The sequence below is a fragment of the Nesoenas mayeri genome, assembly GCF_963082525.1.
Source record: "Nesoenas mayeri genome assembly, chromosome: 19".
Classification (NCBI taxonomy): domain Eukaryota; kingdom Metazoa; phylum Chordata; class Aves; order Columbiformes; family Columbidae; genus Nesoenas; species Nesoenas mayeri.
Window position 1 is genome coordinate 11,751,712 of NC_137568.1, and position 25,163 is coordinate 11,776,874.

The following is a 25,163-nucleotide window of genomic DNA, read 5'->3' on the forward strand; positions in this document are numbered from 1 at the left end:
CCGGCGGATTTCAGCCCTCTCCCTGCTCACAGCAGGACCCGGACTGCAGAAACTTGGGACGGGGGACAGAGAATGGGGGGAACCCGCCTGGAGCCGTATCCTGACCAGAAGGGGGTGAGGGATGCAAACCTGGGCGCTGCAGCCGTCCCACCCCACACTGCACGGCCAGGAGGGGAGGGAGGCATTGTACATATGTGTATATACTGGACACGCCAGCAAAGGGGTTCATTATCCTGGCGCTGCTCCGCAGCCTGTGTTTTGCCCCTTCTCTGCCAGCAGCTGCGAGTCGGTCCCAGCCCCTCGGGGGTCCCTGGGCTCCCCATCACCATCCCCGTGTGCCGTGGGGCTGGTGGCACCGGGCACAAGCCGGAAGGCACCGCGGAGGCTGCTCCCACATCGACATTCTGCAGGGCAACGGAATGAGCTTTAGTCTCTACTAAAGGCAAGAGCCACTCCCTGCCAAGCTGGGGCTGTAGCGACCCAGGGGTTGTCCCCCCGGCAGCACCGCACCACGCTGCCCTGTACATACACCCTCTGTATCTATAGCTGTGCTCTGTGTAGTGTGCATGGCTCTGCTGTACATGTTCTGACGGGAACACGTTTCTCTGCTGTAAGTCTTGCTTTCCTCTGTAGCGGTTGTTTCTCGGTGTTGAGCTAAGCCTTCCCGTGGTGAAGGATCCCAACTGCCCCGTCTGTGCTGTGGGAAGGAGCCGTGGATGGGCGTGGGAAGGAAGTAAAAGAGTTTTCCTACAATTTTTGGCTCGGTGTGTGTGTCAGAGCTGGGCAGGAGCGGCAGGAATAACCGCGGCTCAGACACCTCCCTGCCCGGGGTCCCCAGCACAGGGTGACTCGCACTCAGTCCCTCTCCCCAAACCAGTTATTCCCCTCATCCATCTCCCTGCTGGCGAGCAACACACCTACTTCTTCACCCATAGGGTGGTCCCAGCTTTGCAGGGTCCACACCGCAGGAGAGAAGCCCAAAAACCCACAGGCTTGTTCCCTGGTCAGCACAAACTCCGCACACTGAGGTACCGACACGTCTGTGCCGCCGTCACACATAAAACACGACCACAAATGGCTCTTCAAGTACAAGGGGTCACAGAAACTCTGTCTGAGCAGCTGGGAGGGAGACGCTTCTCCAGACGGGAACAGCTCGGCGTGGGTTTTGATGGGATCAGGACAGGGAAAATGCCATCGCTGGAGGTTTGATGTGCTGGAGGGGGCAGCACAGCGACGGGGGGTGCGCGGTTAGCAAAGACATATGTAAAAACACCCGTGTGAAGAAATCAGCTCTGCCATTATATAAACCGAAAGTTCAGCTCCCAGCAGCTGCGCAGGCCGGCTCTGCCACCACCAGCTTCCACGCAAATAAACCCCTTTGCCTCAAAGCACCTTGGATTTTTCCCTTTCTCCCTTCCAATTTGCAGCATCGAGTTTTACAGGATTTGAACACAACCTCTACCTGCAAAGCCACAACAGCCCCCAAAACCGCTCGCTCTCGTTACACCAGCATCTCCCGCCGAGCTGGATGCTCCTGCCCAGGGCAGGATTTTCCTCCAGGAACAAACATATGTAAGAAAACAATTACCAGGCTTGTTGCTACACCACGTTGTAGCTGCCTGAGCCAGCATCAGGTGCTAAACGCGTGTGTCAGCTCCAGGGGGGTCTCCTGGTCAGGTTTACCTACAGGTGTGCACAAGTACGTGGGGACAGCCCTGCGTTTCCATCAGAAAATATAAAGTCTTCCCAAGGAGAAGGGCAGCAGCTGCCCAGGGAGGGCTCTGCAAACAAAGCCCAGGGCGTGCTGATCTCATCCTGCCTGCGCAGGCTGAAAACACGAGATGACGGGAAGTGCGGGGTGTAGGTATTGCAAGGTGGAGCTACATTAAAACAACCACCAAACAACAACCCCGCACCATTCAGAGGGGCCTTTTTGTTTCCAGTGGGTACATTGCAGCTGTGCCTCCAGCAGACACTTTTCACTCCGCGTGATTTTGCCAAACCTGAGCAAGATGAGCATTTTTTAATGTATTTTGTTTAAATTAAAAGACGCACCAGATGGGGCCGGCGCGTTGGGCTGGGAGCTTCTTGGGGGTGTGTGGAGCGAGAGCGGCACCCGCAGGCCGCGGGGACCGGCCCATCGCCCGGGGAAACGGGCGGCCGAATAAAGACATGAAAAATTAGGAAAAAAAAATAAAAAAATTAAAAATGAAACTGTGTTTTCTCCGCCCCCGCGGGCCGCGTCGCCATGGCAACGACGCCAGGGCGCGGCTCTGCCCTGCACAAAGATGGCGGCGCCCCGCCCCGCCGCCATGTCGGAAGACACCTCCCCTTCCCGCCCCAAAGATGGCGGCGGCGGCGCCCACGTCAGCGCCGGCCCGGTTCCCCGGCGGGCCCGCCATGGCGGCGCGGGGCGCGGAGGCCGAGGCGCTGTTCGAGGCGCACACGGCGGCCGAGCTGCGGGCGGTGGAGCGGCGGCTGCGGGCCGGCATCGAGCAGAAGCGGGAGGAGCTGCGGCAGATGGTGGGCGAGCGGTACCGCGACCTCATCGAAGCGGCCGACACCATCGCCGAGATGCGCCTCAGCGCCGAGCGCCTCCTGGGCGCCGTGCGGGGGCTGCAGCGGGGCGGCGCGGCCCGGCCCGGCCCCGCGGCCACGGTGAGGGGGGCGAGGGGCTGCGGCGGGGCGGGGGGGGGCCCGGAGACCCTCTCTTTCCCGCCCTCACCCCCTCTTTTCCCCCTCCAGGCCGGGCCGCCGGCTCAGCAGAGCTTCTACCAGGCGGCGGCGCAGCTGAAGCTGCTGCTGGACGTCCCCGAGAAGGTGTGGGGGGCCGTGGAGGGCGGCCGGTACCTGCCCGCCGCGCGGCTGCACCTGCTGGGCGCCCACCTCCGGCGCCAGCTGCAGCTCGACGGGCCCCGGGCCCGCGGCAGCCCCGTCCTCGCCCGCTTCCCCATCCTGCTGCGGCAAGTGGCCGCCGCCAGCCACCTCAGGTGGGCCGGGGCCGCTGGTCTGGAGGGGGCAGGAGGAGGGCGGTGGGACACTTGTCCAGAAGCGGTCAGCGCCAGGCCGGACGGGGCTTTGAGCAGCCTGGTCTAGCGGAAGGTGTCCCTGCCCACGGGTTGGTCTGGGTGATCTGGCCTCAAGTTGCGCCAGGGGAGGTTGAGGTTGGATCTGGGATCAATTCCTTCCCCAAAGGGCTGTGGGGCATTGGAACAGGCTGTGCTGGAGTCACCACCCCTGGAGGGCTGGACAGAGATGAGGTTCTCACTGCCAGGGTGGGTTATGGTTGGACTCGATCCTGAAGAGCTTTTCCAACCAAATTGATTCTATGAGCTTTGAAGGTCCTTCCAACCCAAGGCACTCTATGAAGTCCCACTGCAGCCCTGTCGCTGCCAGCCACCCCACCCCCCGGGGCATGAACACCTCACCCAGCCCCATAACACCCAGATAGTCCCACATCCGCCTGGGAAAATAACATCCATGCTCTGTGGGTTATTACATAATCACACCTGAACCCCTCGGTCCAGCACCGAGACCAGTGACCGCCTCCTTCCCTTGCCAGATCCACCATCCTGCAGGAGAGCAAGTCCCTGCTGAAGAGCCAGACGGTGTCGGACCAGGCGGTGGCCGAAGCCCTGTGTGCCATCATGCTGCTGGAGGACAGCTCCCCGCGCCAGGCGCTCGCCGACTTCCTTCTGGCCAGAAAACTGGCCATCCAGCAGCTTCTCAACCAGCCACACCACGGTCAGTCCCATGGGCTGCCTCCTTTTTAAAAGTCAGAGTAGCCCTCTTTGCTTCATCTCCCTCCTGGCCTGTAGAAGAGCAGCTGAAGGAGTCTCATAAAGCCCGCGATGGTGGGGATGTAACCACATCACGCTACTGCCAGCAGTAAAATGCTGCAAAAATTAACAGCACTCAGGGTCTTAAGCCAAGCCCATCTGTAGTGGGGAAGCAGGTGGTGCCTGAGGCTGAGCCCTTTGCCCTCCAGCCCTTCCCTGGAGGGTTTCTCTACAACCACAGGATTTGAAGCACAGGGCTGCTCACAGCTCTGCAGGGGCTGCCCCAGCTGAAAGGTGTTTCTCTGCAGGTGCAGGTATAAAAGCTCAGGTGTGCTCACTGATGGAGCTGCTGACCACTACCCTGTACCAGGCACATGCTCTGTTCTACACCCTGCCTGAGGGGACGCCGCCGGATCCCGCGCTGCCCTGCGGTTTGCTCTTCTCCACCCTGGAGAGCACCACGGGCCAGCACCCCGCAGGTGAGCGCCCGCGCAGCTTCGGGTTTGCGGGCAAGAGAACCCACCCCGTGCTGGGCTGACTCCCCCATCCCCGTGTGCTTGCAGGGAGAGGTGGCGTTCTGGAGGATGAGGTGAAGCTGAGCAGCTGGTTCAGGTACCTCCCCGAGTCCGTGGTGGAGTTCCGGCCAGCGCTGCGGACCCTGGTGCACCCCATCAGCCAGGACTACCTCAGAGACACGCTGCAGCAGTGGATCGCCATGTGAGTGTGATGTGACCATGTCCCCCTTCACAGGGCTCCCCCAGACACCACGCGGCCTCTGTGCACAGCCAGCAACACAAAGCAAACCTGAGCTCACCTGCTTCCTCACTCTGCACCATCTGCTGGTTTCTTGCCCAGCATCCCCTTTCCCCAGCAGTAAAGCAGCCAGAAGCAGCATGAAACTATCCTGCCAGCCAGACGGTAACACCCCAATGTAACAGACATACCTGGGCTGCACAGTGATATTTGTCTAGAGCTGCTTTGCACTGCTTTATTTACCACAAACACAGAGTAAATGAGAGGAAGATCCCTTACCTGGCTCATTCAGCTGCTGCTCCAGCACCTCCTTCCTCCTCACTGACATTCCCCAGAGTGAGTGGGGCTGGCAAAGCCCCTTTATAGAATCACCAGCTCCACCCCTTCCCCCCTGTGGATGGACAGCCAGCCCTGCCTGCCCCTTAACAGCCTCATCAGCCCCATCTCGTTATCCCATGGAGGCAGCTGGTCCCCACCACCAGCTGGTGGGCTTGCTGGCCTGGGGACATTTCCCCAGCGACCCTCCCCAGAGCCACCACCCACCCCCAGCTTTCCTGGGGTGCTGTGTTCCCAGCTTTGGCACCCAGTGGAGCCCAAGGTTCCTGCTGGTGGGCACGGGGCTCTCCTGCAGGGTGGGATCCAGGGTGCAGCTGCCTCGCCAAGAGGTGATTGCAGGCAGAGCTGCTTCCTGCCAGGTTAAGAATTCCCTTGATGTCCCCTCCTGCCTTCCCCGGGGCCACATCTGAGCAAGTCAGACTGAAGTGAATTGTTGCCTTCAGGTGCAGCGATGACATCAGGGCTGGGGTCAGCAACCTGCTCGTCTATGTGAAGAGCATGAAAGGCCTGGCGGGGATTCGCGACGCGGTGTGGGAGCTGCTCACCAGCGAGTCCGTGAGCCAGAACTGGGAGGCGGTGTGCCGGCGCCTTTTGGACAAGCCAGTGTCCTTCTGGGAGGACCTGCTGCAGCAGCTGTTCCTGGACAGGCTGGAGGTGGGAGCCGTGCTCTGCGCCCCCTCCTCTCGTCTCAAACACTCCACTGGTGCCTGTTAGCAGCACCAAGCCTGTATTTTAAGTGGCAGGAGGCACATATAAAAGGTGGTGTTTTTTCTCCTCTTGGTTCCGTTCCAGACACTGACCAAAGAAGCGTTTGACTCCATCTCAAGCAGCTCCAAACAGCTTCTCACCTTAGCCCTGCAGGAACTTGAAGTGAACCCTGGCACCTCTGCCCTGAGCAAGCACATCCAGTTTGAACACAACGTGGCCCTGTTCCTGTGGTCGGAGAGCTCCAGCGACCTCCCTGCCGATGCCGCGTGGGTCAACGTGGCAAACCGTGGCCAGTTCGCCAAGAGCGGCCTGTCCATGAAGGCCCAGGCGCTCACGCCGTGCGTGCAGAGCTTCTGCTCGGCTCTGGACTCGAAGCTGAAGGCCAGGTTGGATGATCTCCTGTCCTACCTGCCTGCGGACCCCAAGGAGGCCACTCCTGCGCTGCAGCCGCGCTCTGCATTCAACCGCTACGCTGACGCCGGCACGGTGGAGGGGCTGCTCCGCGACCGGTGCGTCGCCTGCATCCAGCACGTGCTGGGCTGCGTGCACGCAGAGCTCCAGAGCACCCAGAGCCTGCTGGGCGGGCAGGCGGATGCTCCCAGACTCAACACCATCCTCTTCATGGCGAGACTCTGCCAGTCCCTGCCCGAGCTCTGCCCTCACCTCAAGCAGTGCATCCTGGGCCAGGCGGGCAGCGCCGAGACAGCACTGAAGGAAACGCGCTCTGGCAAGAAGCTGGGGAAGGGAAAAGCCCAGGAGGTGACCCCTGTGCAGGCCAAGTGGCAGGGGGTGAAGGCAGAGCTCCTGCAGCAGAGCCTGCTTGCTTACCAGATCTGGAGCTCAGCTGTCACCAAAGTAAGGAGCTGGTTTCTGTCATCGCGGCCGCTTCCTGCGCGGGTTCCGCTTGCTCAGCTCCCTGCGGTCAGCGCTGTGGAGAGCTCAGCCAGGCTGCGGGCAGAGGAGGTGGCGAGATGGGCTCCAGAAATTCCCTTTAGGGGCGGCGGGGGGATGCGGGAGGTCATGCCCTGGGCAGGAGCAGGCTGTCCGTTCTTTGGTGCTGCCATCAGAGCTGGTTGTGACCAGGTGCTTTGTTTTGCGCTCCAGGGTCTGGTTCAGTGCTTCACCCGCACGTTGCTGCTAGACACAGCTGGCTCTGTCTTGGCCACAGCCACCAACTGGGATGAAATCGAAATTCAGGAGGAGACAGAGTCTGGAAACAGCGTGACATCAAAGATCCGGCTGCCTGTGCAGGTATGAGGAACGTCCTCTTGGTAAACATGGAGAAGCCGTCTGCTGGGAGGAGAAAAGCGCTCGTTTCCAAACCCACTGCTGTGTCCAGTGGTGCTGACCTGCTGTGGGGTTTGCTTGGTGGTAGGAGCGCAGGAGAAACACTCCCCAATGCTCATCTGTGCTCTTTGAGATACCTCCTAAGGCCAGAGGAAGGAAATTAGATAGTTGATGCTGTATATTTGAATGAGATTATCCTGAGCCAAAGACATACTTGTGCCTGGTTTATACAGAGCCCCCGGGAGAGAGATCTCCTGGAAATTGAGGGGGCTGCAACAGTGGGACTGTGCAAAGCCCACGAGACCCGAAGGTTCCGGACTGAACAGTGACAAAGCAGGAGGTGCTGGGGCTGGACAGGGCAACAGCCTCTTGCAGTGAACCTTTAAAGGTGAATTTCGTTGATTCTGAAGGAAAAAGCAGGTGGGTGAGAGCTCAAGATAGCTGGGAGGCCAAGGCCTGAGGGAGTAAATAACAAGCCCAGGTAGCGGGTGGTCAGAGCAGGGTCTGTGGTGACAGAAGAGGCACAACAAGCAGTTCTGTTGTGACTACGCTCAGATGAGTACCTCTGGTAAAAGTACTCGTGGGACTCTGAGGAGTGCTGGTGTCAGTAAATAAAACTCGGTGCTGTGGGGCAGGTGGGTGGCAGCGGCAGAGCGCTGTGGTTGCTGAGGAAGTCGGAAGCTCATATCATGAGAACTGAAAGGATGTGCTGCTGATAAAGCTGACGGAACTTCCAGACCACATGAAAACACACAGTTTTCTTCAACAGCCGTCCTGGTACGTCCAGTGCCTCCTCTTCAGCCTGTGCCAGGAGATGAACCGGGTGAGTGGGCACACTCTTCCAAAAGTCACCTTGCAGGAGCTGCTGAGGACCTGCATGGCAGAAGTGCTTGCTGCCTATGAAAAGCTCGTGGAAGAGAAGCAGGAGAAGGTACGTGAGCAGGATCAGCCCTTGCTGCAGCTGGTGTGGGACGGGAGGGTCACTGGGCACGCAGCAACGCGTACGCTCCTGCTCCTCAGAACAGAAAACATCTGCCTGTGAGAGAGGGAAAGGGTGAGTTTGTTCTTCCCCTGCCTCCCCAAAATATGAAGCGAAAAGGGGTCAGACAGCAGGCTGCATTCTCAGAACGTTTCAGTCGGGTTGGCTGGTTTTGGTGCTGGTGTTGTTGAACGTTTCCCCTCAAGCAGTCCGTTGACAGCCCTGTCTCGATGTCCTGTTTGCAGAAAGCTGGCACCTTCCCCATGACCCAGAACAGAGCGCTGCAGTTACTCTACGACCTGCGGTACCTTAGTATCATCTTGACGGCAAAGAGCGAGGAAGCGAAAAGCAGCAGGATCAAACACGACTCCAGGTGCGGTGCAGTTCTGGGGTTCAGCAGTAGTTCCCAAAAACGGTTTAAACCAACACCGTTACTGGCAGGAGAACAACACCGGCGGGCACGGTGCCTCTGGGAGAAGGGCAGACTTGAGGCTCTGACGTCTTCACTGAGCTCGCTCTCAAAATGTAGGAGGAGGAGTGGGATTCTGCGGCTGAGAACGTGGAGACAGCGGGCTGGGTCCCACCAGCGGCTGCTCCTGGGGAAGACAGTGAAGCTTCCAGCCAAGAGTTAAAACCTTGTGTGTGCTCCAGTCTTGAGAACTTGTCTCTGAGACGTAGTGCAGGAAGAAGGATCCTCTGCAGCCAATGGTGCAGGTTGTGGAGTAGCTGGAAACCCTTTTGGCAGCTGCTGCTCTGCTGAGTAATTCCCATTTTGCTCAGTCACTTCTTAGGTGTCCCAGGGCAGGCAGTGAAACCGCCCAGCTGGCATCAGCCGTTGCTGGGATGTCACCACTGACAGGACTCTGCTCTTCTTGCAGGATTGAGAAGGTGACAGATTTCCTGGAGGGACACATAGATCCCTTTGACTTGGACGTTTTTACTCCCCACTTGAACAGCAACCTCAATCGCCTGGTCCAGCGAACCTCCGTAAGTCCAGGGAAAAGGGATGGATTGGGAAGCAGAGCTGCAAAACATGTTCTGAGGGGCAGCTGGGGTGGCTTTATAAACTGCTTAATGCCTAAAGATAACGACTGGCACTTACTCCGAAATGGGAAGAGCGTATAATGCCGGCTGCAGATAAAGGAGCTCGCTGAGCTGGCTGTGCTGTGCGTAATCGTGCGTAGAGTTGGCTGAACTTTATCTAACAGGATTCACTGGAGCCTGGGCAACACTAATTGGGTTAAGTAGTGCTGAAATGGGCCTAGAACTCAACTGTGGTAATAACGAGCAGCGCCAATTAAAACCATGTGTTAGAAGGGGAAGGGAAGCACTTCATGTTCAAACTGAACACCAGTCCCTGGTGTGCCAGGAGGCTCAGCAGCAGCGTGGTGTCAGCTCTACCGACACCGCAGATACAGCCGACTCTGTCCTGCCTTCCAGGTTCTCTTCGGCTTGCTGACCGGCACGGAGAACCAGTACGTGAGCAGGAGTGGTGCGCTGAGCTCCCAGGAGCCCCACAACATCCTCCCGTTAGCAGCCAGCCAGATCCGGTAAGGGCCTCGGCTCTTCTCCGCGTCCCCGCGGCTCTTTGGGAATTGGGGCTGGAATTTTCACTTCCCTCTGACCGGCCACGTTTCTTTCTTCCACCTCTTAAGATTTGGGCTTCTGCCGCTGAGTATGTCGAGCTCGCGAAAGAGCAAGTCTGCTACCAGGAGCACAGAAAGAGTTCAGGTTGGTAAAACTGAGCTGTACTCACTTTTTGCCGGTGCTCATTATCCCACCAACACTAGAGCTTGCAGGGAAAGAAGAAAGTAGCCAAGCAGTTAAATTTAACCTGATTTTTATTTTCTGTAAAATGAAAGAACCATTATGGCAACATAGCATGAGACGGTTTGGATTTCCCCATGACCCTCAAAAAAGCCCCTGACGGCCCCTGTATTTTTGGAGCTGCTGCTCTGTGGTGAAACATAAGCGATAACCACTGTGAAGATGCGGTGAGGACTTACACAGATGAGGCATTTAGAGATCAACGCATAAAAACAATTCACTGAAAGATGGCTGCAGGAACTGTTGAAGGACACCAGCTAATTCTGTGACCTCCTTTGCAGTGCGATGCTGACTGTAGCTCCTGAGGAAGCCGGGCCGGGGTATTTCAGCCTGTGTGAGCAGAGTGGCTTTGCTTCGGCCAGGGCTCGCTGCTGTCCTGGCTTTTCCCAGCACACAACCTTCGTTGCTGTTTCCCCCAGTTTAAAACATCTGCTTAGATGTAGTTCTCGATGCGAAGGATTGAGAGAGCCAAGGAATACCTCACTGCTACAGGAAGCACTAATTAGTAATCTGTTTCCTTTAGCTGTTATTAACCCAATAATCCATCTGAGGTGATGTCTCTTCAACTGGGACAGAAGAGTAAAGGTCTGGTTTAATCAGAGATGCTGGAGTTTACTCTGCAACTCTTGTTCTCCGTTACTCAGAAGCATTAAAGACCAGACATAGTACAAGGGTTGTTGAAAAGCCCAAAGCTTCCCACTGGAGGTATTCTTTGCCTCTTCCACTCCCGCTGTAGTAGGGTGTAGAAGTGTGTGGTGATGTTTGACTTGCTGTTAGCGCTCCCTTCGCCAGCTGCGGTGGTACACGTACATTCTGCGCTAGTCACACTTCTCAGGATCCCTGGCAGATGTTTGTAAAATGGTTCTGGAGAGGTGAAAGTCCACAGTCAGCCAAGAACAGCTCCCTGAGGGCAGCAGCTGCACATCTCCCGTGCTCCCATCCCCTTGCTCTGAGAGCAACAGCATGCACTTCAGAAGAATTTCAGTTTTTCTGAGCATTGAGTGACATCTGAAGAGTTACCTGTTGCTAACAACAGCACGGTGTGTGCTTCTGCCACTCAGAACCGTCACTAACCCCCAGGGGTGACGCTGCTTCGGTTGTAGTTCAAGTTGCCTCCTTGCAGCTACTCTTAGACAAGGGTATGGAGTAAGTCAAAGGTATGTTGGAATAGTTACTGACGCTTTTGTTCTTAAAAACTAACAGGTCCCAGCCCCTGCACTCTCAAGAGCAGATGACGAGGCATTGCGCCCCAGCTCCTTGTTCAGGCAGCTTGTAACCGAGGAGGATGATGCGGCTGCACCTTCTCTCTTCAAGCTGGGATGGCTTTCTGGCATGACCAAGTGATGCAATAAAAAATGAGAAGTTGGTCTGTGTATTCGTCTTCACCAAGATCGCTCTCTGCTGGGCGAGAGCACTGACGCCTCCGCTGCTCCGGTCAGAACTGTTCCATCCTCAGCCGGATCTCAGACACAGGGCTGGCTGTGCCCTCTGGCTGCTGGAACAGAGCTGTAACTGCTCTGTCACCTCCTGTACCTTGAAGCTGTTAATATTAAAGAAAACCACCAACCCACACACTAACAGAAAACAAAACATTTCACAGCTAGAAATGGGTATTGGAGCAATGTAAGTCTCCTCTCCTTCAAAAACCCCTCCCCGGGCTCCTCTCTGCTTTTCTCCATAGGTACCGCGCATCTGCTGTGAAGCCAGCGGGCACCTGACATTTCACTTACAGCTGCCTGAGCTTTCTTGGCTCTAGTTTCACATTTTCTTTGCAGTACAGCAGTAAAGATGAAGCGAGATAAGGCTCATCGCACACCCAGCTGGCTGGCCAGCTCGCAGCTGGGGCAAGCCTCAGAGATCACACCTATTCTCACTGTCCTAGTAACTCTAAATGCTCACAAAAATTCTGTTGCCAAATAAACTTTTTACTAGTTTATTGAAATTAAAAAAAAGACTTATAAAACTGAAGATGAACGTTTGAGAGAACTTTACATAAAGCAACAAATTGCTAACAAACAGATTAGGCAGTCGATTGGAATTGAACATTTTGCAATCCTACAACACATGTGGATTCCTCGCTCTCCTCTTGACACGTACTTGTAGAACCACCCCAAAAAGAATCCTATAAAAATTGCTTAAAAGCCCCTCTTGCATTGCAATAGTGCAGCAAACCACAAGTAAACAATTTCCTGTTAACCTGTTATTTCAAATATAGACTGAAAAGGCAACAGGCGTTTTGTGCAATTCCATTTTAACAAACTTTTAAGTTGAAATATCAAAGCTACACAGTGCTGTCCCTTCACAGAAGGCAGGGAGCTGCTGGGTCATCATGTGGGCAGGCGGCCCCGGCTCTGTAAGCTGTGAAAATGGGCTTCCCTCAGGATCTGGTTGATGTGGAAGTAAGGACCTTGGCTTAGTGCAGACTGCTCGTGGAAGGACTGGGAGGAGACGGGGCCGGATCCCGCAAGGCTGGGGTTTAGGCTGGGCTCTGCGCCGCACGCTCTGTCGGGGCTGTTGATGCTACTGCTACTACAGCTGCTGCTGCTGCTGCCGCTATCGCTGCTGGAGGACTGAGACAAAGAGAAGGTTAACAGCAAAATCACACCGTTTTCCCTCCTGTCTGTAATGAAACACCTTGGTTAAGCAAGCCAGCTTTACAGTAAGTCCCTCCCTTCCAGATTTGCAGGCTCACATTCAGCCTGATGGACTAATGTAAATCCACCAAGTGCTTTCTTGGCGTTCATAGCTTCCTTTGTAGCCAACGTGGAGCTGAAGGGCCGAGCAAGCCTTCCCCCGGAGCTTCGCCGACCTCCAGTACGCTGGATTGCAACTTTCTGGTTTTAGACCCACCAGCTCTGCCCCCATGACCCACGTTAGCACTAGTGAATTTGCTGAATTCATCCGAGAATTGGAAAATAAAGAACGCTCCTACTGAACTGCACGTGTCAGTGAAGGCAGGCAGGGCATGAGGAAAAGCCTAGCGCTCCTGCTCCAGCAGACGTTTTAGGTGAGCACCATGCAAAGCGTTTTCCTACAAGTCAGGTCTTTCTAAAATGAGATCTGAAGCATCCAAAGCAACAGGCTGTTAAAATCAAGCACAGCACGGTACCCATTTTAAGTCTTTGAACACCATGACAGACATACAACTACTCTTCTCCCAGTGCAGTACTGGGACTGCAATGTTAACCGGTAATTCCCATAACAAGTTATTATACTGGACAGGACAGGGAAAGAGCGACAGGTATCAGAGACTTCCACATGCAGAAAGACAGCTCCCAACTGAGCTCGCAGGGAGGACAGGGCTCATCTGCCAGCACATTTCATGGTAATGACTGCAAGACCATTTGCCATCATTTTCAGTGTTTCAAAGACATAAAACTGTTTGGTTTACACTATTTTAAGGGCTGCTCGTGAAAGGTTCCATTAGTTACAGCTGAAATATTTCATTACTGTGTGATACGCTGTTCAGGACAACACTATAAATATTTCAGTGCTTAAGAATCACAGAATGGCGGCTTTGCCATCCCAGGAATCCATCCACAAAAGCAGCCGACGTCAGAGACAGCAGCTAAAAACCCACACATTTTTGTAAGTATTAATCTAAAACCACAGAAGTCAAAGCTTGGCGGCCACAGCAGAGGAAGCCCAATTTAAAGAAGCCCACAATAATTTAACAGTCAGCACCACATCCAGACGGTCTCACTTTGGAGCAGATCTGAAGAACGGTGCAAATGGCACCTGCCAGGTCTGTCAGTGAGCAGCGAGACAGGCCCAGGAGGGCCCTGTACGAATATTTGAGCTGCACCACATCTGGGTGCCAACGGGAAACCCCATGGCACCGATTCCACAGTTGATCATGACTATTCAGATAAATTTCTTGTTTGACTAAGCAGCAAAAATGCTTCATTTCTGTAGGACAGCAAGCGAGGCAAGGGCACCGGGCTGCACCGCGCCGGTGGGTTAGTTCAGCTAGCGAGGAGAAAACAGCACAAGGCATGTGAAGTCACTCTTGAGGAAGCAGCAGGTGTAACTACAGGAGTGACCAGCTCCTCTTCCTAAAGCTGCTAACGCTGGAGAGGGAGAGAACACGGCAGGACAGAGAGAGCCACGAAGCGGCGCTGGCCGGAGCACCGCATTGCGCACAAAGCACAGATACTGAAATGCAACTGAACAAGTCACAGCAGCCTTGGAGAGAAACCCACCGCACAGGACACTTTGTTTCCTTTTAGTCTGTGCTCCTTACTGTTTTTCGTTACAGCCACCTTCTGAAAATCAAGGTAAAAATCAAAATGAGAACCTAGTATTACTTACTGTTAAAGTTTCACATCTTATCAAACATTTTAGAGTGGTTAGTAACAATTATATTATGTGTATCTGATTTTTTTAAAGCAGAGATTGTGTCCTGGGACGTGCTTCCTACATCTAAGGCTGTTGACAGATCTGCTTTGTCAGACCCTCTTTATTTCCATTTCTCTAATGCAAAAATTCACTAGCACGTGAAGCCCCTTTATTGCCCAAATCCCATCAAAGACCTACCATTTCCCCAGGCTGTGGTGCACATTCTGTTACGCATTTGGACTACAATTAGACAAAAAAAGAATCCTTAAAGTCATCATGTCAGCAACGACAGGCATCTACACAATGAAACAGTTCTCAGCAAAAGGGCGGAGGAAAGTAGCCCAATGAAAGTTTACAAGTATGTTAAGCACCAAAAGTGCCTCTTCAAGTCTATCTGACTCATTAACTCCTCTTAACATCACACAGAAGTTGTAAATAATTTCCAAACAAATGTCCCGTTAAATGTCTTAATCTGTGACGTAGCATCTCAGTCACCACGACAGGAACTTCAGAAACAGCTGTTTGGTCCCTGCTGCTCTCAAAAATCTTTCAAGATGAGTTTAACAGAGGTGTAATCTGGTTTTAATTAAAGCTTAAGACCAGCCCTTCCTCAATAGCGTAAGACTGTGGAGTGGCGTAGCTGCAACGATAGACAAAAACTCTGATTCGAGGGAAGCAACTGCTGCTGTGCGTCAGAAACTCCGCGATGAGCCGGGGGAAGCGCTGAGCTCCGGGAATCCCGTCATCGGGCAGAGCAACAAAGAGGAACCACAAGAAATGAGGTTTTACAGAAGTTATTCAGGAAGGAATAGAGTCACCCAGAGACTCCCTTCCTTCCCTGGGAAAACCAGAGCAAAGGGCTTTTCACCAGCGATTCCTCAGGGTGCAGATTCCCATCATTCCCACGAAGGATCCGCTACAACTCTGCCCGACCTGACGCACGGGCAGCAGCGAGCGGAGAGCAGGAAGGGATTCAGCTACATTTATAAGAGAAAACAGCTTTCAACTGAAAGAAGGCAAAAGGGATTGGTACTTCAGCTAATGTGGCACAAAACATAAGTGGGAGTGTGCCCTGACGTGAAAAGCAATTCTATTCTTGTGTGCTCTTTGAGGTTACAATTTGCTCCTGCGCACACCTTCTCTCCTTCAGTATCCTAACGCTAGCGAGGACTTGTAATCAGCAAGAGCTGCCTTTGAAATGGTGAAGTATCGGGAAACTAAGTACAAGTATTACAAATGGCCAAGAATTTCAAAGTGCCATCAATCGGAAGCAGTTGTGCACAATAAGCACAAGAATTTCTCCATTTGGCACAGGAAGTCCTTAAAGAAACATTCAAATAACACTGATTTAATCTCATGGCTTGAATTTCTGGGCATGCTCCATTCAGTGATCCAACATTCCAAGAGAACAAGAGAAAAAACACAACCCTCTATTCATCAGTAGACAACATAGTGAATTTTGTTCCCTCGAGAAAGGGAACGTTGATTTTTCCAAATCTGTGTCCAGCAGGCACATTCCTCCACTTGAGCGTCAGCAGTAAGAGATGCTCCGTGCCTGCACACCGGGGTTTAATGTGTTAAATACATATTTTTACAAGGCAAGTGCATGCATGAAGCAGAGCTCTAACGTTAGCCTGGGCTCCAGGGCCGGCAGCTCGTGCCCACCCCAAAGCAAACCGCGCCAAGGGCAGAGCTCAGTCACCCGCTCCTGCGTGGCTGCCACACGACTAGTGCCGCTTCTGCATTTTAGCAGCTTTGCCCAAACGCCAAGTGTTTATATGACAAGCAAAAGTGCTTCTGCCACTCACCATGAAGGTTTTTCCTGATATTCTTAATTTCATTACTCCTACTTCAATCCCTTGTTCCACACTAAATTCTTCCTCCTCCCGCCACAAAGCTCGTTTAGCCATTAACTACTCTACACGCGGAGAAGAGGTGTTTAACCTGTTGGACAAGTGATTGAGCGTCAGATGTCAAGCAAATGTTTATGGTTCTACCCGTTATACTCGAGAAACAAAAATGACTTCATCCCAGCAAGTCCTACTTGTGGCAAAACAACGATATAGGAACCAGGGACATTTGTCACCACGGTGAATTCCTCACGATGAACATCTCAGCTCTTAGAGCATTTTCCATACAATATCTCTGACTATCACATCAGCTACATGTAAAGGTTAAAAGAAAGTCCCTCACAAAAGGAATGGTGTGATACAGAGCTCTGTATCATTTTAAATATAAACTGGAAGACATTACCATATGATAATAGATAAGCTGTTTGAAGTTACATAGCACAAAACATTTTCTGTAGCCAAAGTATAGTTAATAGTTCAATATAACTTGCAATAGGTTGTGATTACTCATTACAGCCAATCTTCAGAGTGAGAGGGCTGTACAAAAAAACAAAGATATTTCAAAATCTTAAGAGAGACCCATTTCATTAACCTCAGGGCCACAAACCAGGAGGAAGCCTCTGCTCTGCATGCTCCTCTCCATACACATTTTGCAACAGAGCTACGCAGCTCATTAGAAATGCACACAGTGGATTTTCAGATGATTAATACAGGCAACGACTCAGGAAATCTGGCAGCAGTTTGGAAATCAGCATTTTTTTAAAAAAAGAATCTCATAGCTAGCAAATTGCACAGCCCAGAACACCTGTCATGTGAGCGATGAGAGAATAAGAGACACTTTATCTCATGTCCAGCAACAGATCACGGCAAATACGAGTAAAAACCCAACAGTTTGAGTTCAAGGGTTTGAGCTGTGAACCAGTAAGACTTGTTTAAACTGCTGAGCTCTATCAGAGCATTTTTTAAACATCAGAGAAGTGCTGCCGCTTGCAAGCAGCACTACATTGGAATGCTTTCCAGCTTTCCACCACAAATAACCACATCACTGGCAGTAAATGCAAAGCTGGAAGGGCAGATGGTTGGGCCAAGTGACCACACACATTTGCAACCCCCCTGGTCACCTCCTGGGTTCTGGGTACGTTACACCCCATTTCAGACAGCAGAATTGAAACGGGCAGCAAATGCTTTGTTTGTACCTTCACTTGGGTGCTACACATCAATATTTGAAATATATTAACAGAAATATTGAGCCCAAAGACAATCACGTTCACTGGAAAACATACTGATTTCCAAACCACGATTACAGATTTCAACCTCTTGAGTATGTAACAGTGTGAAGCCTCGGGACTTCACATATAAAGCAAAAAATAAGAGTGTTTTCATTAACTACTCTCCATGAATAAAATTTCACAGAACATTCCAACTGTTACTTAAATTCAGTACTAAAGGAAACTGAATTAGACGGAGAAGGCTCTCACCTCGGTGTCCCAGGAGTCCTGAAGGACAGTGTTCCTGGTAGTACGCTTTGTTTGGGGAATGTGACCATCGTCCTCAGGGCCATTCCGTCTCCGCTTCCTGAAGAAAGTTTAGGGACAAAGGAGAAAAAAAAATATCAGCTTACTGATATACCTTCTGTTTTGTTCTCTAAAGGCAACTCTATAAAAAAAAGCAGGGCAGCTTGATAAATTAATGATGTATCTAAAGCTCTGATGTACTATGAACATTCATATTCTCTTTTTAGCTCTTCTCTACAGAACGGGGATAAAACCAGCACGTTTCTCACAGAGCAGCCAGGCTGATGTTTTCATATCAGTTTATGGGACACAGACTCACACCCACCATTAAAACCAGTGCTGAGCACCTTTCTAAATAAACTCATTTGACAATTCTCAGCCTTGCAACTGCTCTCAGAACTCAGACACGTGTAAAAATAAGCCTGGGGCTTTGAATGACATCTGAGAGGCCGAGAAAAGCACCTGTGGAGCGCGGCAGCGACCAGACTTTCAATAAATACCCAGTTAGGTTCATCTTGCTTACATGAGTCTGCAGTTGGTGCCTATGCTGACCTTCTCTAGTCTCTCCACCCTGATGGCATTTTACATCAAGTGATGGTCCTGAGCAACATTATTTTCCATGCGGAAAGAATGTTTTGCCGGAAAACCTTGCAGAAGACAAATCCTTCTCTGTTTCTGATGTACTCGCCATCCTCTTATGACGTCAATGCCACTTTGAGCAACAACAACAACCTAGAATCCCTGCGAACCAACGTCTCTCACTGTCCGCAGAGTTTTAATACTAATATAAAATGACTTTTCCCACTGTACAAACACCTCAGGTCAACCAGGACCGTGGCGCACTGGGCACCACCCAAACTATAAGATGGAGCTGTTTTGGTTGCTAAAAATTAATACATCTGAAAATGAGTCAAAGCAGACTCAAGCGAGGTATTTATAACTGAATCCTTCCTTACAGACGAGCTCCTGCAGCACACTCAGCTGCCAGGCTCCGGTCCACGCCCACAGCAGGAGCTGCCTCCTCGCTCCCCCATCCCCGGGCACCCTCAGCCCATCGCCTCCTCTCTCTCCCAGGCCCACTCTTCTCACAAGAGACATCGTCCTTTATTCAACACCTACAGCCCACGAGCAAACTCAACACCTCCGTCCCCACAGCCCAACGTGCTGCCCCGCAGCTCCGGGCACCTCCTGGTTGTCCAGACAGGACCCACCTCCTCCCCGGCCCCACCGAGCCGAGAAAGGCCCCTCCATCCCCCGCACCCTCAGCATTCCCACCTCCCGACCGCAGCCAACCGCCCCCCGGCTTCAGCGCTCAGCGCCGCGCCCCCAGCGCCGGTTCAACCCCCTCCCGAGAGCGAGGGCCGCTCCTCCCACCCCCATCCCCGCGGAGCCGACCCCTCCGGGGCGGGTAACCCACCCCCCCGCCCTCACCCCCTCCTCCCGCCCGCAAGCCCCGCTCTCTTGCTCCCCACACTCCGAACATCCCCCTCCGGTGCCCGAAGGGTTGACCCCGCAGGCCCCGGGCCCGCTCCCCAACCACCGCGACCCCTCAGGCCGCGCTCCCCTCCCCCACCGCGGCTCGTCCCTCACCTCTGCCTCGCTCCCCGCTCGCTCGGCAGCGGTTGCCGGCAGCTCATGGCGGGCTGGGCTGAGCTCTGCGAGGCGGGACGGGACAAGGCGAGACGCTGCGCTGCGGTTCGGCCTGACCGGGCCCGGCGCTCCCGCCGCTCAGCAGAGACGGCGCCGCTCGGCTCCAACCGCCGCTTCCGGCGTCGCCGCCTCCCGCGCACGCGCAGTGCCCGCCCCGGCCACGCCCATCGCTGCGTCACGACGTGCGCGGGGCGTCGCGCGTGCGCGGTGCCGCCGCGGGCCCGGCGGGGTGAGGAGCGGAGCGGAGCGGCCATGGCGGCGGCGGGGCAGCAGCTGTGCCCGCACTGCCGCCGGCCCTTCAAGCGGCTCCGCTCGCACCTCCCGCACTGCAAGGCCGCGCCGGGCTCCGCTCCCGCCCGCGCCTCGGGCCCAAGCTCAGGCCTAGGCCCCAGCCCGGCCGCCGGACCCCCGGAGCCCGGGAGCTCGGCCCGGGCGGGCAGCAGGGGAGGGGCCGGTAGGAGCAGCAGGCAGCCCCCCGGGCCCGGTGTGCGGCGGGGGCTGCCCGGCGCGACCCCCCGGGAGGCCCCGGCCCCGCAGGGTGGGGGGTTGAGCACAGAGCAGAATGCGGAGCCCTCGGTACAGGATGTGGCCAGGTCCCTCGATTTGCTCCCCGAAGAGGTCAGAGATGTACCCAGAAAGCTGAGTGACGGAGTGGAAATAGTGATAGAGAAACACCGCGCCAGGGTGGTGAGGGAGAAGAGCGGCTCCGGGAGCAGAGGCGCCTCGGCCGGGAGCCCCAGCACAGCCCAGGGGCCGGTGGGACGGCTGGATCGCGGCGGCGCTGCCGCCCGCGCTGACACAGCCCAGCCCGACCCACGGGAGGGAATCGCAGCTCCAGAGACCGCAGACACGGAGACACGCGGCCTTGGAGCTGCTGAGAGCACGTCCGCGCGTTCAAAGGGAGGAAAAGGCAGTAGGTTAAAGGCAACAAAAATACCTGCACTTCAAGGTCCCCCTGACTGCAGAAATAGCCCCAGTGACCTTGTTCAGCAGGAGGGAATAGACAAAACTGTGACAGAGGAGAAGCAGATGTACCGAGAAGTTGGTGTGGAATATAAAACCCCTCTGTGCGCCTTGCAGACCAAGAGCCTCCATCCGTCAGTGACAGAGGGTTTCGGAGGTCACAATGAAGGGACATCCAAAAGTGACCTAACCAGCACACAGACGGTTCGAGAGAGCGAGGAGCAGATGGCTGGAGTTTGCGAGCCCATCCTGAACGCGAGGAGGGACACGGAACTGGCGCTGCACCAGTTCCTGCTCCACACCTCCAAAAGCCAACCCATCTGTCTGTCCCCAGCCCCTGCCCTGCGCTTGGAGTGGTTTCCAGACTTATATCCTACTTATCATGGGCTGAGTATTTTTCCAGGGAATCATTCCCAAGACGACCTGGGGAGCACAGTGAAGATAAAGGGCAGTTTCTCAGAGGGACAGCAAGGTAATGTGAGCAACATAAGTCTTTGCTGCTGAGATTGACTGCGCTGTCAGGCGAAACTGTCCGATGGGAATGGGAGAGGAGGGGTGGGAAGTGCTGAGCTGCTGGGCTGGTCCAGCAAGTGATGCAGGAGGGATCTAAGGAGGTTAAACTGTCCAGCCTGCAGAACCAAGGGTTTACATTTCTATTGATGTTTCAGTCAGGCTCTTACATGTTCAGGCTGGCAGAACCGGGCTCGCTTTGTGGGAGAGACAATTCTCTCTTCCTTTCTGCGCGGTCAGTCCCAAACCCACATCCCTTGCAGCCAAACCAGACAGCAGCTCCGTGCTCACCCCCGACACCAGGAACACAAACAGCACCCACATTGTGCTCACTTTTCCCATCACACAGGTCCCCTTGCGGAGCGGCGGCTGCTGGACGTGCGGCTGGGGGAGCTGCCCGCCTGGCTGGCCACTCGCCAGCTTTCTGCACAGGGGCTGCTTGGAGGAGCACGGAAAGGTGAGCCCGAATTCCCAGCTCCCACAGCAGAATTGTCCCAGTTACCTGATTTGCTACAGCCTGGTCCAAGTGGCCAGTCTAGATCTTAAGAAAAAGCAGCAAATAAATAGTCCCAACCATTTGGCTTTGGGAAGTTACATGGAAACCTCTGACCTCTAAGATCTATGCATGGTTTGACCCTGGTGTTTCTGTTCCAACAGCCTGGAGCAGCTATTACAACAAATACATCAACGTGAAGAGGAGCGGCCCAGCTGGGATCTCCATGCTGCTGGCGGGATACTGCCTTCTCAGCTACGGCTGGAGCTACCAGCGCCTCAGTAAGATTTCCTGATTGCTGTCTGTCTTATTTCAGGCAATTCCCCGTTTTCCAGCAGGTGGAAAGTCTGCTTGCCATTCATGTTAATTCAAACTCTGAAATAGTTTAAATACTTCAGAGTTAAGACCAATATTGGAGCTCAGAGAGCAGCAAACTGACCTGGCTTAGGTAGGCAGAGGAATTCAGCTAATAAAGGTGGCGATAACAGTTGCTGATTCACAGCTTCTCCCTGGAGAGCGCCAGAAACCGTCAGAAGTGCTTTTAAACCCTGCACAAAGCAGAGGGAGATGTGCCAGCCCTGAACACCCGTTCCCTGGATTCACTCCTAACTGACAAGGGATTTACTGGTGTTGGAGCAGTTTCCCCAGCAGCACTCGCTCTCACGCGCAGCTCTATGGAGAGAGAGAAGCAGAGGCAGCTGCGGTGTCCTGCTTGTCACTGCTGGGCAGAGCTCGCTGTCACCTCATCCCCCAGCACAGCACTGTGCTAACACTGTCCTTTTACTCCCCAGAGCATCATCGCTGGCGTAAATACCACTGAAGAAGCTAGAACAGCGCCCAAGGAACAGTCACAAATCTCAGACTGGTAGGCAGTAGGAGTGCTCAGGACCAGAGTCCCAGCAGAGTTCCAACCAGCAGCGGTTCATCTACTGTTGGAGCCGGGTTAATTGTGGACAGGGCTGCTGTGCGGTGACCCTCCTGTAAACAGAGGGGTGACACTAAAAGTAAAGAGCTGCGGTCACTGCTCTGTGCTTCGGGCAGTCTTTAGTACCCAAAGAAGGAAGTCTTGGAGCCACCTCTCGGAGGTCTGTACACTGTAGAGCTCCTGTGGTCTGCAGAGGCCCAGATCTCGCTTTGGGACACCAGACACAGCACAACTCCTTGACTTGGGTAGATTAATCAACATGTACGTTGTAGTTGATGTTTGACAGTGAAGTGTCTGATGGATTGTGCCAGGGTGGAATTCAGCCAGAATAATAATTCCCTTAAAGTGAATAAAACTGTGTCCAGCACAGCCCACTTTTTTACTTACCCCAGCAGCATGAGGGGATTTGCAGGAGAAGGGGGGTCCCCACAGTCCCCCCACTTGGCTCCCAGTACAGCGCTGCCCGGGCTCCAAGGGAAGGGCCTCTGCGCATGCAATAAAGCAGCAACGCGCCGACCGCAGAGCCCTATTTCTAGGGGAAGAAAAATCCATTGGATTAGCTGTTGTGCCCAAAGGGCAAAGCCGCGTCTGCATCAGACAAACGAGGACAGTTACGAGCGTGCTAGTTGTAGCCTGCCAGCACCAAACATGTCTGGGAAAGGGTTGGTCATGTTACAGGCATGAAGGGTAAGAAAAAAGCAAAACACACCATGTATTTAAAGAGCAGCACAGTGGTGCTGTGTCAGAGGTGTTTTGCCTAAAAAATCCCTCACCAGCAATAAAAGCTTTTGTGAATTTTTCTGCTTGATACTGTCAGTTCTCAAACATGATGCTTTTTGCTCCCCATCACTGGATCTGCACCAACCAGGACCCCACAGCCCTCAAACCTGGGATTGCCCAGCGGCCGCTCCTGCCGCCCTGGTCTCTGGGCTGTGCATGGACCAGTTTTAGATGCGTGAGGGAAGCTGGGATTGCTCTGCTGCTCGTACAAAGAGCAGATGCTGAGCAAAACCAACTGGCTTTTCGAGCCCAGCAGCCACCCCGGTAGCTGTTCCGCTGGTTCCATCTCACTTCGCAGTGTTCTTCCACAGGAGCACTGGATTTGCTGCCCCAGCGGGATTTCCAGCCAAGTCTTCCCACTCTTCCTGCTGCAGCCACCCCTCTGGGGGCACGTGGAGGGGCAGGTGTTGGTTTAGTGCCAGATCAACCCAGTGCCACGTTACCAAATGTTCAAGGATGGGGGGAACTGAGGTGCCCCAGGAATGGTGCCCCTGAGTGGGTGCCAGTGACATTTCTTCCCACAGACAGGAGGTGGCATCAGACACTTGCTCGAGGCCAGACCTAGGGGACATGGGTGCTGGGGTGGGGGAGTCTCAGCAGGGTCCCCAGCCTGGTCCTGCACCTACCAAAACTGGAGTAGAAACAGCTCCGTGACATGGGACGTGCCAGCAGGAGCTTCCCTGGGCGTGGCCTCAGGTGGGACAAGGAGCACCCCAACATTGTGGTGGGTGCACCATGAGCCAGGAGCACCAGTAAGGAGAGGAGTCCCAACACCTCCTGCTCCCCATCACCCTCCAAAAGTGCCACAAGACCCTGTCCCCAACTTACTGTCCATACCCGGGAAGCACAGGGGCTGAGCTCCTCACTGCTGCTCTGCATCCGCTTCCAAGTCCAACCTGGCCTTCTCCACATCAGCCACCAGCTCCTGTGTCACCGCTGCTCTGGCAAGAGGCACCCCCGGCACGGGCAGGGCACATGGCTGCAAAGGGGCTGCCCAAAGAAAGCAGAGGTCTCCCAAGGGCAAACAGCGCTCTGCAGGTCACCGCAGCCTCCCCAGGCTCAGCAGCACTCAAAACCCCTCCTCTCTAAGCCAGAACAAAACCAGCCCAAGCAGCAGCCCTGAGCATTTTATTTAGCGAGAGAGGCTGCCCGCATCTGATCCCAATTTGCAGCTGGGATCGCCTGGTGCTGCAGCCCAGCTGCAGGCAGCTCAGCCCCGGGCCCCATCACATCCCCCATAATCGCCTCTGCACCGACATCTGCTTCTCCTCCAGCCCCAGCGCTGGGCAGCACAGCTGGTCCCCATCTCCCCGGGAGCAGCGGGGGCTGGGGGGAGCTGGTTAACCCCCTCGCAGCGGGGCTGCTGCTCAGCCTTCCCAGAGCCAAATGTACGCTAGCCAAAAGCTCAGATGACAGGGGACAGATCCTGGGGTTTTTTGCACTCTGGGTGCTTTGACCATTGCTGGGTGCACAGCAGCACCGTCCCCAGCCCCGCTCTGCAGCGTCTGGCAGGACAGACCCACATCCCCAGGCTTCTGGTGGGGATGGTGGATGAGAAGCCCCTCTGGTCCCCGTTTCTGGGCTGGGGACTTGAACGCGTGGCAGGCTGCAGTGGCACGTGCCGGGCACAGCCGCAGTGCCACGCTGCTTCCCGGGAGCCCACCCAGACAGGACCGCGCAGCCTCCGGGTTCAACCCAGCGCTCCGGCCCTTCTCCATCACGCGGCTCCCGCGGCCACGCGCATCCCCGGCGGGCGCCCGGAGCGACATTGGCCTGACACATCGGGGACGGAGCCCTGCTCCCATTCTGTCACTCGCTATCAATGCACTGGACCGGTGCTGCCCGCCTGCCCGAGCGCTGCCTGCAGGGGTTGCAGCCCCACACTGGTGCTGTGCACCCACCCGGCACCGTGCTGTCCTGCCAGCCGCATCCCACGCACACACCAGGTCCCGCACCGGGGTGCCAACCTCATGCTGTGCAGATGGAGGGATTCTGGGGGGCTGGGGGTGCAGCCACCCATCCTGCCGTCCCCTGCAGCAGGCACTGGTGGGACATTGCAGCGGTGCTGGTGCTACTCCCCGCTAGCCTGGGAGCCATTGCACTGGCTCACTCATGGTGTGCCAGAGCCACCATCCCACCCCACCCCACCCCACCCCATGGGCCCGTGTCCCGCATGTCCCCAGCGAGCACTTTCTGCCCCGTCGGCTCGCAGCAGCGCGGTGCTGCCGAGCGGGAGGCTGGAGCCGACAGGCGTCACAAAGATCGTGATTGCCGAGTGACGGTCGCAGGCAGCCAGTACCCGGTCACTCCAGGGCCTCTCCCTTCCCCGCAGCACCAGTGAGGCCCTGGGGAGCAAGGGGGTCCTGGCAAGAGGTACAAACCCCTGGTGACCTGCCCCACTGCCTCATGTCAGAGCATCATTATGGGACAAGAGGAGCCACGTCCCCTAGCAGCCTGGTGACCTCCCGGGA

General features: G+C 54.9%; 3 protein-coding genes across 8 annotated transcripts; 2 read left to right on the forward strand and 1 right to left on the reverse strand.

Moving 5' to 3' along the window:
- The first annotated feature begins 2,019 nt into the window (after positions 1-2,019).
- COG1 (component of oligomeric golgi complex 1) lies at positions 2,020-11,447 on the forward strand. 4 transcript variants are annotated; one of them, XM_080356215.1, is made up of 15 exons: positions 2,020-2,658; positions 2,746-2,990; positions 3,563-3,744; positions 4,088-4,258; positions 4,343-4,496; positions 5,312-5,522; positions 5,661-6,431; positions 6,681-6,827; positions 7,633-7,794; positions 8,088-8,215; positions 8,721-8,829; positions 9,283-9,392; positions 9,498-9,573; positions 9,951-9,989; positions 10,873-11,010. In XM_080356215.1, exons 1-14 carry the CDS (start codon positions 2,209-2,211, stop codon positions 9,972-9,974), a joined length of 2,940 nt encoding a protein of 979 aa, XP_080212341.1. In that variant the 5' UTR covers positions 2,020-2,208; the 3' UTR covers positions 9,975-9,989; positions 10,873-11,010. The 4 variants fall into 4 exon arrangements, with proteins under 4 accessions (XP_080212341.1, XP_080212339.1, XP_080212340.1 ...); XM_080356213.1 differs by lacking the exon at positions 9,951-9,989 and having other exon boundaries at positions 10,873-11,447; XM_080356214.1 differs by having other exon boundaries at positions 9,705-11,013.
- Positions 11,448-11,588: 141 nt separating this feature from the next.
- VCF1 (VCP nuclear cofactor family member 1) lies at positions 11,589-19,150 on the reverse strand. 3 transcript variants are annotated; one of them, XM_080356217.1, is made up of 4 exons: positions 18,962-19,150; positions 17,336-17,432; positions 13,872-13,934; positions 11,589-12,239 (listed from the first exon to the last, which is right to left on the reverse strand). In XM_080356217.1, the coding sequence occupies exons 1-4, from the start codon at positions 19,006-19,008 to the stop codon at positions 11,997-11,999; spliced, it is 450 nt and encodes a 149-aa protein (XP_080212343.1). In that variant the 5' UTR covers positions 19,009-19,150; the 3' UTR covers positions 11,589-11,996. The 3 variants fall into 3 exon arrangements, with proteins under 3 accessions (XP_080212343.1, XP_080212344.1, XP_080212345.1); XM_080356218.1 differs by lacking the exon at positions 18,962-19,150 and adding an exon at positions 15,816-15,951 and having other exon boundaries at positions 17,336-17,426; XM_080356219.1 differs by lacking the exon at positions 13,872-13,934.
- A 93-nt stretch (positions 19,151-19,243) lies between these two features.
- On the forward strand, positions 19,244-22,615 carry MTNAP1 (mitochondrial nucleoid associated protein 1). The gene is made up of 4 exons (XM_080356488.1): positions 19,244-20,456; positions 20,844-20,951; positions 21,152-21,268; positions 21,779-22,615. The coding sequence occupies exons 1-4, from the start codon at positions 19,274-19,276 to the stop codon at positions 21,805-21,807; spliced, it is 1,437 nt and encodes a 478-aa protein (XP_080212614.1). The 5' UTR covers positions 19,244-19,273; the 3' UTR covers positions 21,808-22,615.
- The last annotated feature ends 2,548 nt before the right edge of the window (positions 22,616-25,163 follow it).

Excerpts from the sequence above, each read along its gene's own strand:
- COG1 (XM_080356212.1), top strand. The coding sequence starts at position 2,209 with ATGAAACTGTGTTTTCTCCGCCCCCGCGGGCCGCGTCGCCATGGCAAC. Across the intron at positions 2,991-3,562 it reads GCCGCCGCCAGCCACCTCAG|ATCCACCATCCTGCAGGAGA; the intron begins GTGGGCCGGGGC and ends TTCCCTTGCCAG. Across the intron at positions 5,523-5,660 it reads TGTTCCTGGACAGGCTGGAG|ACACTGACCAAAGAAGCGTT; the intron begins GTGGGAGCCGTG and ends GTTCCGTTCCAG.
- VCF1 (XM_080356217.1), bottom strand. The coding sequence starts at position 19,008 with ATGAGCTGCCGGCAACCGCTGCCGAGCGAGCGGGGAGCGAGGCAGAG. Across the intron at positions 17,433-18,961 it reads GAGCGGGGAGCGAGGCAGAG|GAAGCGGAGACGGAATGGCC; the intron begins GTGAGGGACGAG and ends AACTTTCTTCAG. Across the intron at positions 12,240-13,871 it reads GAAACAAAGTGTCCTGTGCG|TCCTCCAGCAGCGATAGCGG; the intron begins GTGGGTTTCTCT and ends TCTTTGTCTCAG.
- MTNAP1 (XM_080356488.1), top strand. The coding sequence starts at position 19,274 with ATGGCGGCGGCGGGGCAGCAGCTGTGCCCGCACTGCCGCCGGCCCTTC. Across the intron at positions 20,457-20,843 it reads TTTCTCAGAGGGACAGCAAG|GTCCCCTTGCGGAGCGGCGG; the intron begins GTAATGTGAGCA and ends CCCATCACACAG. Across the intron at positions 21,269-21,778 it reads CTGGAGCTACCAGCGCCTCA|AGCATCATCGCTGGCGTAAA; the intron begins GTAAGATTTCCT and ends TTTACTCCCCAG.